The 13,896-nt window shown below is 42.5% G+C and overlaps 1 protein-coding gene across 1 annotated transcript in view; it reads right to left on the bottom strand.

Moving 5' to 3' along the window:
• Positions 1-13,896, bottom strand: part of TFDP2 (transcription factor Dp-2) — a 72,206-nt gene that overhangs the window by 43,554 nt on the left and 14,756 nt on the right. Inside the window, exon 2 of the mRNA XM_075861235.1 lies at positions 8,172-8,270. Coding sequence (XP_075717350.1) covers positions 8,172-8,174 — 3 coding nt within the window. The 5' untranslated portion in view covers positions 8,175-8,270. The remainder of the gene's footprint in view (positions 1-8,171; positions 8,271-13,896) is intronic.

Here is a 13,896-nt window from a genome sequence, read left to right as displayed (position 1 = left end):
GATGGACTGGGGAAGAACCCCTAATAAATGTGCATGAATTTGGGTTAAGAATCAAATTTATGCAAAATGCATCAAATGTGCAAATAGTTTTCATCCAAACCAGGATGTATATAATCCTCCTCTAATTATTACCAAGTCCAATACAGTTATTGGCCTACATTAATAATGGCATCGTTTGCAAGAATTGCGCCTAATTTATTAGAAGGCACGTGCATTTGAATGTGTCTGAATTTCGTTTACGCCTGCTATGAGCAGCGGTACATTTGTAGCACTAACATTTGCTTTTTTAACCCTTCCTTTGATAAACGAGGCTAAAAGTACATTTACAGATTAATCACGCCCACAGTTATTTATTTTTGAGTGAGAAGACAAATATCGCAAGTTTCGTCACAAAAAGTTTGTGCAATTTTAGAAGCACTTTTTAAGCAATTCTGGATTTGACTAAAAAAAATGAATGCAAAACCTTCAACCATATGGCATGAAGGATCACTCTGAGAAAACAGTGTGTTATGCAGGGTCTGCTGGGGCGGTACACGACACAGGGATGCTCAGTACACTGAGGAGAAGATTCCGGTGTTATGCACGACCCCCTAAAACAGCGTATATCAGATCCATTAAACCAGTGGTCTCCAACTCATGGTTCTCCAGTGGTTAAAAACTATAACTCCCAGCAAATTCAGCCTGCAGCATGATGGGATTTGTAGTTTTGCAACCTTTGAAAACCAAAGGTTGGTGACCACAACTTCAATCTATAGACCAGGCCTGCATGGTGACAAGCCACATAATGGCCTGTAGCAGCGAATCCCGTGCCGATAACTGCCCACAATTGTACATGTAACTCCCTAGTGGTTTAAGTCACACATTTTAGTCCTTTATTTTGCGCTATTTCCTTCGGTCAAAAATAAGTGACCATTTTCATTTGCTCAAAAGCATATCACATTTTTAGCATTTACATTCTTAACTTGCATATTACCGGGGCTAAAAAAAAGTTTTGCAACTTTTATAAATCAGAAAATAAAAATAAATCCCCCTCTATCTTTGGCAATACATTTTTTTGTCTCGCATGTACATCACGGGTGTGACTTAATGCGCTCCTCTGAAACAGGACAGCTCTGAAACCAGAAGTTGTGAAACAAAAATTGTCATGTAGCCCAAGCTATAGCTGAAGAAAGAAGAAAAGGGATTAAAGATACAGTATATTTATCCACTCACAAAGCAAAAGTTGTGTGAATGATCTCTACCTGCAAGTCAATGCTGCCGGACGGACGACAAGGCACCTCCACCTACAGAAACGGAAGTAAGGAGGGCAAAAATAGCTTCCTCTGCAGCAAAGTCAGACACCAAGCGTTTGTGGTTTCATATGTATACAGTGCTTTGGTGCATTTCACCAGGTAAACAATCTTATTTTTTTCTTCAATTTATCCCAATAAAGTTTCAGCCAAGTTTAGAGCATTGTCTCAAAAGGAAGAGGCCTTAGGTGTTCCCATATATGCAGGGTAGACGAGGCACTGAGAGGCATTGTAACGCAAAACCCCTCTATAGCTTTCATGTTTACTGTAAATAGAGGTGGTTCTCAGAGGCATGCCAGTGTCTGTAGGCCTCAGCGAAGGGGGACTGTTGTGTGTGCGAGGAAGGGGGTAGCGCCTAATTATCTAAATAAAAAAAAACATGATGTAGATGTATTCGTTATGTTAAATGCACATATCCGTATGTTGAAGAGCTGCTCACTAGATGCATTTAGTGAAAACGACTTCTCTTCCTAGTGTGGTTTTCACCTCAGGGGTTTATGGCCAAACCACCTGCACCCCTCTCCGCCCAGAAGTCACTGAATTTCGATTTAATGGGGGTTGTTCAGGTTCAGGGCGGTTTTTTTATATTGATGACCCACAGAATAGGTAATCAAAGTTTAAAGACATATGCAAAAAAATCAGTGTTAAATGACCCAAACATTTTCAAATTAAGACATGATAAAAATACAAAATACAGTTAATAGCATAAAAAAATGGATTAAAATATAAGTCCTCACAGTAAAGAAAATATGGATTGGGCTACTGGCCATAACAGCTATACCATACAGAAGTACATTGTAAATAAACAGCCATGGTGAGTCACATAACAAAAATAAACAACTGTGAAATAGACCATCAGAATCGACAGACAGAACTGGCAAGGTAGCCAAAAAAAGAATAAAAAGAGAAGTTGACAGACCATGCAGATATACAATGGGGTAAAGAGTAGCGATGTGCCAGGAGCCCACTTACACCCAACGCGTTTCGCCACCAGGCTTCGTTAGGGGGAAAAGGATGAAGGATGGCAAGAATAGGTAATCCGTATACGATCGTGGGGGTCCGAAACCCAGATCCGTTTAGCTGTTACGGCTGCCTCCGGAAGTTATGAAGGGTCGGTGCTAGAAGGCGGCGGCTCCGTACACTGTATAGCGGCCGTGCTGCAGAACTGCAGCTCTGCTCCTATTCAAGTGAATACTAGCAGAGCTTCAGCACCCTAGAACAGCCGCTATACAGTAGTCAGACCTCTGCTTCCGGCACGGACCCTGCATAGCTTCCGGCGCCCGGAGGCAGCCGTAACAGATAAACAGTGCGGGATCCCCCACCGATCATATACGGATGATCTATCCTGTGGATAGGTCATCAGTTTAAAAAAAAATCAGCCTCAGCCAGAACAACCCCTTTGAGTTGTCTGTCTTACACAACCCCTATTCCTATGCCCAATTATTAAAGCCAATTGGGGATGAGGGATAATAGATAGCCAAAGCTGAAAGCCATATACTGTGCAGTTCTCCATTCAAGAGTACACAATGCTTGTTTTCCCAGAACCAGCGCCTCTCTTGTCCACATTTGTGCCTGGAATGGCGCAGCACCATTTACTTTAATGGGGTAAAGCTGTAAAACTAGACACAGCGCAAATTCACACCACGTTTGGCCATGACGTCAGGTGCATACGACTGGAACTAAAAAGAGTATCAAGATGTATGACGTACGGTACCAACACTGTATGGGGTGGACATATGTCCACAAGTTTACATCTGGATAACACAGTCTATATTTTTCGGAGCCCCATAAAAAAAAATTAACTCAATAATGGAAGTCAATGGCAGACGTAGGGTGGAGTCAACTTAGCCTAACCCAGCAGTTCCTCTGTGGCTATAAGAGGACTGAGAAGAGACTAAGCAGCAGCCCTGACATCCCCCACCCCCATCTTACTTGGGATCAGCTTAACTCAGCCTTGTGACAGATCAGCAATGTGAGCGGGGGTCGTCCAAACTCTAACAGGCTTGCGCCATTGATGATATGCACTGGATGACAAACCCCATGAAATCATTGTGATGCTCCACTACAGACAGAAGCCTGTCCATGAACCATAGATAAGTCATGGTAAAGACAAGTACTAGACACACGGATTGAAAGGGTTTGGGTTTTTTTACATTTTGCTATAACATGCACAATTACTAGTAAGTCACTCATGACATAGTTTATATTAGTTGTCATGTGTAAACAGATTACATCATGCAAGGAAGCTCTTCACCAAAATTTTTCAACTGCACAATGGTCATCGTCATTTCTGCTTTTTTTTTTTTTTTTTACAAAGAATCCACTTTCACTTCCGCAATTTCCATTGATATAATAAGTTGAATCTATACAAAATACAAGACTCTTAACTTGCAATCACCGTTCAGGGTTGAAAATACATTTAGGTGATCCTCCTAAATACAGAGATTCATTAACCAAAAAAATGGATGTTTGGTTATACGCATTCAATTGCAGCTTCAGTTTTATAACACTGTAGCAGTGAAACAGAACATTGGAGCTACACAGCTACTTTGGCCGCGACACAGGTCTATACAAAATACAAGACTCTTAACTTGCAATCACCGTTCAGGGTTGAAAATACATTTAGGTGATCCTCCTAAATACAGAGATTCATTAACCAAAAAAATGGATGTTTGGTTATACGCATTCAATTGCAGCTTCAGTTTTATAACACTGTAGCAGTGAAACAGAACATTGGAGCTACACAGCTACTTTGGCCGCGACACAGGTCGCACGACCAAAGATCGATGTGTCACCCTACATGCATCGACGGTAATGAACGTCAATGTGGCTGTGTTGTGACCGGCAAGTTGCCGCGACACACCAGTTGTAAGAAAGTCTCGGCAAACTGTGGGTCGCAACATGGGGACACAGCAATCTTTGGTCGCGCGATCTGTGTTGCGGCCAAAGTCGCCGTGTAGCCCTAGCCTGAGGCCACAACCTTCTATGAAGCTGCAGTATGAAACAATGGTCTGGCCTGGTGGCAGAGAAAGATCAAGATTCTGGGGAGTGATTTCTCCACTAAAGGTCACAATTAATATTCATCCCCTATTCAGGTCAATGGGTGAGATGAGTGACTATTGATAGCAGAGGATCTGCCCCCTTTATGGTATTTGCATGCATTGCAAGAACACAGCTTTACAAAAAAAAACAAGAAAAAAAAAACAAAAAACAAAAAAAACAGTACTTAAAGAGGCTCTGTCACCAGATTTTGCAACCCCTATCTGCTATTGCAGCAGATCGGCGCTGCAATGTAGATTACAGTAACGTTTTTATTTTTTAAAAACGAGCATTTTTGGCCAAGTTATGACCATTTTCGTATTTATGCAAATGAGGCTTGCAAAAGTACAACTGGGCGTGTTGAAAAGTAAAAGTACAACTGGGCGTGTATTATGTGCGTACATCGGGGCGTGTTTACTACTTTTACTAGCTGGGCGTTCTGATGAGAAGTATCATCCACTTCTCTTCAGAACGCCCAGCTTCTGGCAGTGCAGACACAGCCGTGTTCTCGAGAGATCACGCTGTGACGTCACTCACAGGTCCTGCATCGTGTCAGACGAGCCGGCACCAGAGGCTACAGATGATTCTGCAGCAGCATCGGCGTTTGCAGGTAAGATCGATGTAGCTACTTACCTGCAAACGCTGATGCTGCTGCAGAATCAACTGTAGCCTCTGGTGCCGACACGATGCAGGACCTGTGAGTGACGTCACAGATCTGCACTGTCAGAAGCTGGGCGTTCTGAAGAGAAGTGGATGATACTTCTCATCAGAACGCCCAGCTAGTAAAAGTAGTAAACACGCCCCGATGTACGCACATAATACACGCCCAGTTGTACTTTTACTTTTCAACACGCCCAGTTGTACTTTTGCAAACCTCATTTGCATAAATACGAAAATGGTCATAACTTGGCCAAAAATGCTCGTTTTTTAAAAATAAAAACGTTACTGTAATCTACATTGCAGCGCCGATCTGCTGCAATAGCAGATAGGGGTTGCAAAATCTGGTGACAGAGCCTCTTTAAAGAGGCTCTGTCACCAGATTCTCAAATCCCTATCTCCTATTGCATGTGATCGGCGCTGCAATGTAGATAACAGTAACGTGTTGTTTTGGTTTTTTTTAAAACGATCATTTTTGGCCAAGTTATGAGCAATTTTATATTTATGGAAATGAGCCTTTCTAATGGACAACTGGGCGTGTTTACTTGTTTTACTAGCTGGGCGTTGTGAATAGAAGTGGATGATGCTGACAATCGCTTCTATTCACAACGCCCAGCTAGTAAAACAAGTAAACACACCCAGATGTTACACACACAATACACGCCCAACTGGAAATAAGAGAAAACACGCCCAGTTGTCCATTAGAAAGGCTCATTTCCATAAATATAAAATTGCTCATAACTTGGCCAAAAATGATAGTTTAAAAAAAACAAAAAACTTTACTGTTATCTACATTGCAGCGCCGATCACATGCAATAGGAGATAGGGATTTGATAATCTGGTGACAGAGCCTCTTTAAAACATATCAAGAATAAACCTTTGAAGAGGCTCTGTCACCAGATTATAAGTGCCCTATCGCCTACATAATGTGATCGGCGCTGTAATGTAGATAACAGCAGTGGTTTTTATTTTGAAAAACGATAATTTTTTAGCAAGTTATTAGCAATTTTAGATTTATGCTAATTAGTTTCTTAAAGGGAATGTGTCGCCAGAAAAACATGTTTTTTTTTAAAAAATTAAACATTTAGTGTGTGGGTGATTAAACATTGTTCAAATTTTTTTTATTTTTTTCGCGAGTCAGGAAATATTATAAATTTTTTCTAATTTATAATACTACCCATTTTTGGTCACTAGATGGAGCTAGTTCCCAAAATTGCAGCATTGCAACATTGGGTTAAAAGCCCTCGCTCTAGTGAGCTCTCAGCATCCCCCCCCTCCTTTATCCTGGCTAGTGCCGGGATAAACGAGGGGTTTGAAAGGTTTAACCTCCTACACTGTGTGTCGCCATTTTTTGAGGTAACCCACAGTGTAGTAGGTTTACATACAGTAGTAAACACACACAAACACTAACATACATTGAAATCTATTACCTGCTCCTGCCGCCGCGGCTCCCTCCGGCCCGTCCGCTCCCTTTGCTGCCACTGTTCCATGTGCACTTGTCCGGAAGCCGCGACCGGAAGTAGTAATATTACTGTCCGGCCGCGACTTCCGGTCCACAGGAAAATGGCGCCGGACGGCGCCAATTTCGAATAGGACTGTGTGGGAGCGGCGCATGCGCAGTTCCCACACAGACGCCGTACACGGCAGTCAATGGGACAGGAGCCGTTCGTCGTCCCTATGGGACTGTGGCTGCCGTATTCCATGTCTGTGTGTGTCGTTAATCGACACACACAGAAATGGAACAAAAAATGGCAGCCCCCATAGGGAAGAAAAAGTGTAAAAATAAGAAAAAGTAAAACACAAACACACAAATGAATATAAACGTTTTTAATAAAGCACTAACATCTTTAACATATAAAAAAATAATTTGTGATGACACTGTTCCTTTAAAGACCAACTGGGCGTGTTTTTACTTTTGACCAACTGGGTGTTGTACAGAGGAGTGTATGAGGCTGACCAATCAGTGACTAATCAGCATCATACACTTCGGATTGTTCCAGCCCAGCATGATCCACAAGACAGTGTGATTGTGCAGTGAAAGAAGCTGGGCTGGAACAATGAGAAGTGTAGGACACTGATTGGTCAGTGTCATACACTTCTCTGTACAACGCCCACTTGGTCAAAAGTAAAAACACACCCAGTTGGTCTTTAAGAAACTAATTAGCATAAATCTAAAATTGCTCATAACTTGCTCAAAAATGATTGTTTTTCAAAATAAAAACCACTGCTGTTATCTACATTACAGCGCCGATCACATTATATAGGAGATAGGGCACTTATAATCTGGTGACAGAGCCTCTTTAAGACTCACGAGACTTTACGATCATTATTTCTCCCATCCCTAAACATTCCTGGCTGTTTCTGTATCTCCCATAGACGATAATGGAGTGCGGTCTCTTTCAGATCTGTTTACAGAAGAGCGAGGGTCCCTGACTCGACCTCATGGATATGCCATAAATGCTAATGAGAAAACCCTTTAGGCCTGCATTCCATAGTGATTTAATGTGCCATGATTATCATACTTTACTATCACGGTAGATCACAACGCAGTATCACGCAATATTGTCTCTAACGTTAAAGAGGATCTGTAACGCGTCTAGTAATGGCCAATCTCCTAAATAATCTAATAGGTGCTGTCACGCTGATAATTCCAGTGAAAATTGGATCCTGAAAGATTTATTATTTTAAAAGCTATGATCTTATTTCTAAATATGCAAACGAGGCTATACTAGTGAAAGGGGCGGTAACGCTACTCTCTGTGGGCGGTGTTTGTTTTGTCTGTATGACGCTGTCCAATCCGCTTCATACAGCTTCTCACATATGGAATGTAGCACAGCGTGATCTCAGCTTCAATCGCAAGATCACGCTGTGTTTACTCTTCTGGCTGCAGCTCCTTCAACACTTTGCCTCAGCGCTCATCCCGGGAGACGGCCCCTGCATCGTCTTCCTGGACCGTCTTCCTGGATGAGCGCTGAGGCGATGAGTTGAAGGTCCTGCAGCCAGAAGAGTAAACACAGCGTGATCTCACGATTGAAGCGGAGATCACGATGTGCTGGGAAGACGAGAAGCTGTATGATGCGGATTGTGTTGTCTGTATGACGCTGTCCAATCACCACCAACAGAGAAAGAGCCTTCGTAGGTCCATATACTGACTGGAGGTCTATATACTGATAATGTGCTACTTACCATTTGGAGCTCAGCATTCACGTTTAATGGATCTGAAGAAACGTCTCTTTGGTGATTCTTACAAACAATTGAAAAACGCCGTTAAATGGTCATCAAGCCCTGAAAGAGAATAGATGTCAGACGCTCAATAATCCAAGTGAAAATTAAAAAAAAAAAAAAAGAAAAGTTCCTTTGTAGAAAACAGTGCACATGTGATTATAAAAATATGGCCTCTGTGCTCAGGATACTACTCATAATCATCTACCGTTCAGGGAGAGCGATATGCGTGGGTTACACAGGGGTTCAAACTTCATGGTTTCAGAATGATCAGCTTTGATGCGGATAGACTTTCATTTTCACTATGTTGTCTACAGCAATGGACGACACTAGTCACTAGAATTACATTACTAAATGCAACAGCTTAAATGGCAATAGATTCTCTGCATGTAGAGCCCAAACGTGATGTGAACAGAGGGAGTTTAGAGGCTGTGTACACCTTTGAAATCTTTTTTTTGTTTTGTTTTTTTATAAAAATGTATTAGTGTGTTTTGTGCAACTTTCTAAATACTTTTTATGGAAAAAAATAACTTTTTGAGATACAGCTGCTTTGTATTCTATATACAGGGCAGCTGTATCGTGAGCTGAAACCTGAATCCATCAGGTCAGCAGGACTGACGGGCTCCGTGTCAGCGGGTCCTGCGTGTCTCTGACACGCAGGATCGAGCGGTTATCGATCACATCTAAGTTTATAACTGGTTTAATTGCATTATCTAAGATCTATAGCCATTGAGCAACGGAGATGGATAGCTATACTTAAAGAGGCTCTGTCACCAGATTTTGCAACCCCTATCTGCTATTGCAGCAGATAGGCGCTGCAATGTAGATTACAGTAACGTTTTTATTTTTAAAAAACGAGCATTTTTGGCCAAGTTATGACCATTTTTGTAGTTATGCAAATGAGGCTTGCAAAAGTCCAAGTGGGTGTGTTTAAAAGTAAAAGTCCAAGTGGGTGTGTATTATGTGCGTACATCGGGGCGTTTTTAATACTTTCACTAGCTGGGCGCTCTGATGAGAAGTAACATCCTCTTCTCTTCAGAACGCCCAGCTTGTGACAGTGCAGATCTGTGACGTCACTCACAGGTCCTGCATCGTGTCGGCCACATCGGCACCAGAGGCTACAGTTGATTCTGCAGCAGCATCAGCGTTTGCAGGTAAGTCGATCTTACACGACACGATGCAGGACCTGTGAGTGACGTCACAGATCTGCACTGTCAGAAGCTGGGCGTTCTGAAGAGAAGTGGATGATGCTTCTCTTCAGAGCGCCCAGCTAGTAAAAGTATTAAAAACGCCCCGATGTACGCACATAATACACGCCCACTTGGACTTTTACTTTTAAACACACCCACTTGGACTTTTGCAAGCCTCATTTGCATAACTACAAAAATGGTCATAACTTGGCCAAAAATGCTCGTTTTTAAAAATAAAAACGTTACTGTAATCTACATTGCAGCGCCTATCTGCTGCAATAGCAGATAGGGGTTGCAAAATCTGGTGACAGAGCCTCTTTAAAGAGGCTCTGTCACCACATTATAAGTGCCCTATCTCCTACATAAGGAGATCGGCGCTGTAATGTAGGTGACAGCAGTGCTTTTTATTTAGAAAAACGGTCTATTTTTACCAGGTTAGGAGCGATTTTAGCTTTATGCTAATGTTTCTTAATGCCCAAGTGGGCGTGTTTTTACTTTAGACCAAGTGGGCGTTGTACAGGGGAGTGTATGACGCTGACCAATCAGCGTCATGCACTTCTCTCCATTCGTTTACTCTGCACATAGCGATATAGCTATATGCACCCACATACACAAAGACTAACATTACTGCAGTGTCCTGACAATGAATATACATTACCTCCAGCCAGGACGTGATGTGTATTCAGAATCCTGACACTTCTGAATCTTTTCTGTGAGGAAAACTACAAAAGCACTAGTATACGCACATGAAATGCACCAGAAAAATGTCAAAACGCAAGAGGAAAAAGGAGCAAGTGACGTGAACCGTATGAAAACTAGCACTAGTTTTAATCTAATTCTGAAACAGATTTGGAGAAAAAAATAAATAATTATTGACACAATACTGTCATACACTGGCAGCCACGAGGTGGGTTAAGGGCCTACTCAAACTCTTCACACATGCTCCGAATGTGTCCGTAGGCCCAACTGACAGATGCTGCAAAAAATTTTTTTGCATCTGACGGGCTGGTACACGTGTCTACCTTCTATTTCAATATACAGAATAACGTAGCTTACACCATTATTTCATACAGAGATATCCATCATTATTTTTTTACAATGGAAGAATATGCCTATAAAAGTAGCATAGGTACAGCGCTGATGGAAACACGGTCCTGTGAACGGGCTTTAAGTGTATCGAGTAAAATACTTCTCCGTTTTGGCTTAAAGCAAATATGTCACCACCATTATGCTGCCCTCTCTGAAAAAATGGGCGCTTTATTAGTTGCAGTGCTAGCATCGCGCTGTGAGGAAAGAGTCCAGCGTATTCAGGAGATTATTACAACTACATGTCCGTACTCATTTATTTAAAATGGCACTGTTATTCGTTTGAGTAATAGAAGCGATGAAAGACTACAGTGGACCCATAGCTATGAGTCCGCTTTATTCATGAGGGGAGCGCTCCCCTCGCCCCTCTCCACAGTGATCGACAGGCTGTGCATGCACATATACACAGCAGCCTGTCAGTCACCACAGAGAGGCGATGGATCAAGCCACAAATTTGTGGGTTCTTTTTCCAAGAAAAAATCCTGCGTGAAAATGAGAGGCATATGCAGTTGCAACCGGGGCCAATAGGTCATCGTAAAACCTGCGAATTCTACACTATAGATTACAGCTGGGTTCTGAGTGGAAATGAGATGCATAGAACTGATGTCAGACGACCCCCAGCCCAGTCTAGTGCGTGTGAACCACACGTGTTTATGTCATACCATTTGACATATTGTGTATATCCTGTATACCCCTTTGTCACCTGGTCATTAGAAGGAACCTGTCACTTCTCTGACAAGTCCTCTTTTGTCCCGTTTTGGCTAGTTTAAGCCTGTACTCACGCAGTATACAGCCTTCCTGACCCCGATTTATCCAGAAAGAGCCATATTTGAGGAAAAGTTTAGCTCTCCTTAACCTTCACTGATGTACTGACAAATTCACTCCAAGGTTCCAAAGGGCATGTTCACACGTAGCAGATTTCTTTCCAAAAATTTCTGCGACTGTTCCATTCATCTGAATGAGGTTTGCTGAAATACATGCACATGCAGCAGAAACAACCCCATTCACATGTATGAAATGGACTTTTATTTCCGGCCAGTGTGCACATACCCATAAACTGGGTTTACACTATGCGGTATTAACTTTTTTTTTTGTTTTGTTTCGTTTGAAGAACTCCCATTGAGAAACATGGGAGTTTATCTACCAAAACAAAAAATGCATTTCATAAAATCACAACAAAAAGGCACAGTGTGAACCCAGCCTAAGGGTATGCGCACACTGGCTGGATTAGCTGCGAATTTTCCATAACCGATTTCATTGCTGCTACTGCAATATGCAGCAGATTTTTCACAAAGTGCATGAGATTTGAATAAATCTGATCCACACACGGTGGGAAAAATCTTCGGAGAAAAAGTGCATAAAATTACCTGTACTGCAGTTTTTAAATCCGCAGCATGTCAATTTGTGCTGGGCAATCGTTGCACTTTTGCTGCGTTTTTTCCCCACGTTGAGTTCATTGGGGAGGTAAAAACCGAAACAAATAGCAAAATGTTGCGATTTTTGCGGTAGAAAAGCTGCGATTCCGCCCCAATAATTGCATATCTAAAAAAAAATTTTTTTATGTTTACATTTAATAAAAGAAAAAAAAAGTCTATACTTACTTCCCTGGTGTTGTCATAGCGACGGCTCCTTGTGTCCCCCCGTCCCCCCCCCCCCTGGCTGTTCTCCCGTGCAGCTCTGCCTCCTGGAATGTAAGGCAATGGGGCCTTAAGCGTTGGGGCCACATGGGATCACGGCGCACTTATTATTATTTGAGTGGTATGCTCGTGTTTACCTTTTCTCTGAGTTTATTGGCCTAGGTTGTTACCAGGAAGAACACTGGATTCTTCAGGAATCTGCGCGAGGCAAGCTGTGGATCTCCTTGATTGGCCATTAGCAGTTTCTGGCGGGAAAGTTTCTTCTATAAAAAACTGAGCTTCTGCTGAAGAGGTGTCAGTCTGACTGGAAGAGGATCCAGAGCAGCGCCCCACCCTCCTAACAAGTCGCAGTATTTTTTAGTGGGTCGTCGCCCATTTAAATGTGGGTGGACTGGGTCTATAAATAGTAAAAATACATCTGAATTGCACTATTTGGCTTGAGTCTTCTGACTAAGGCTTCGTTCCCATCTGTGCTAGGGCTCCGTTACGACTTTCCGTCGGAGCTTTCCATCGGAACTGATCCCTGAGAGACAAAAACGGAAACCATAGGTTTCAATGGTGATGGATCCGGTGCCAATGGTTTCCGCTTGTCTCCGTTGTGCAAGGGTTTTCGTTGTTTTGACGGAATCAATAGCGCAGATGTGAATGAAACCTAAGCCCTTTGGTTTATGAGTTTAATTATTTGCTATTTATGTTTGTTTGGTAACCCTTAATAAATACAGCAGCCTTATTTATTCCAAATGATCTTGTGTCTTTATTTATGTTTATTATTATATGAGTGGCGCCTGTGATCCCATGACGTTTCATCCCATGTGACTGTGGCAGCCAATCACAGGCCGTAGCGGTCACATGAGCTGTAGCTTCATCATAGGAGGTCGGGCTGCACAGGGACCAGAGGGATGCAAAGGTAAGGTAAATATTGGCTTTTTTTTTCTTCTTTTTCCTGCCCTTATTTCCGCAGCGGTGATTCTGGCCAAAAATCTGCACCACAATTTGGTGCGGTCTTCCAACTGGAATTCACTGCAAGTTCTAGGTCGGATATGATATGTAATTTTACGCAGCGTATTCGACCTGTCTAAACATACCCTTACTGGTCAAGAGTGATGACAGGGTGCAGTAGAGCAGCACGAGGGGCACTTACTATGCCAAAACACCTGATCAGAATCTCAAATCGCCTGAATAACTAAGGGCCAATTCGTGAATTTTGTTGCAAAAATTTCTGCGACTGAAAGTCAATGCCATTCAACAGTTTGTGGATGGATTTCTGCACAATCGATTCAGATGAATGGAACTTTCAGCCGCAGAAATTTTTGCAACAAAATCTTCCACGTGTGAATCCGCCCTCACAGCTCCTTCAGGGGTTCTCATGCAGCTTCCCACACTGCTGAAAGGCCAATCTGCATAGTTAGGGCTTGTCCACACGTAACGGAATTGCTGAAGAAAATTTCTGCCGCAATTCCGTTGAATGTAGCAGACATTCCGCTACGGCAAAAGCGCACCATTTACAGCGTTTTTGAAGAAGAAACCATTTAGAAAATGGTGCGGAATTTGCTACGTTTTTCTCAATGCTGGGAGATAGTGACATCTCCTCTGAAAACCGCAGCAATTCAGTCCACGTTCTGCAGCAGGAATTGACACGCTGCGGTCCGAAAAATACGCACCGCAGGTCAATTTTTGCTCTGTATTTTTACGCAGCGCGAGGATGAGATTTGTAAAATCTCAACCACTTTGCCGCTACTGTATTCTGCTGCGTATTTTATGTCCGCAATTACAGAC

This window comes from Rhinoderma darwinii, chromosome 4 (genome assembly GCF_050947455.1).
Source record: "Rhinoderma darwinii isolate aRhiDar2 chromosome 4, aRhiDar2.hap1, whole genome shotgun sequence".
Classification (NCBI taxonomy): domain Eukaryota; kingdom Metazoa; phylum Chordata; class Amphibia; order Anura; family Rhinodermatidae; genus Rhinoderma; species Rhinoderma darwinii.
This window is presented reverse-complemented; position numbering and strand designations above follow the sequence as displayed.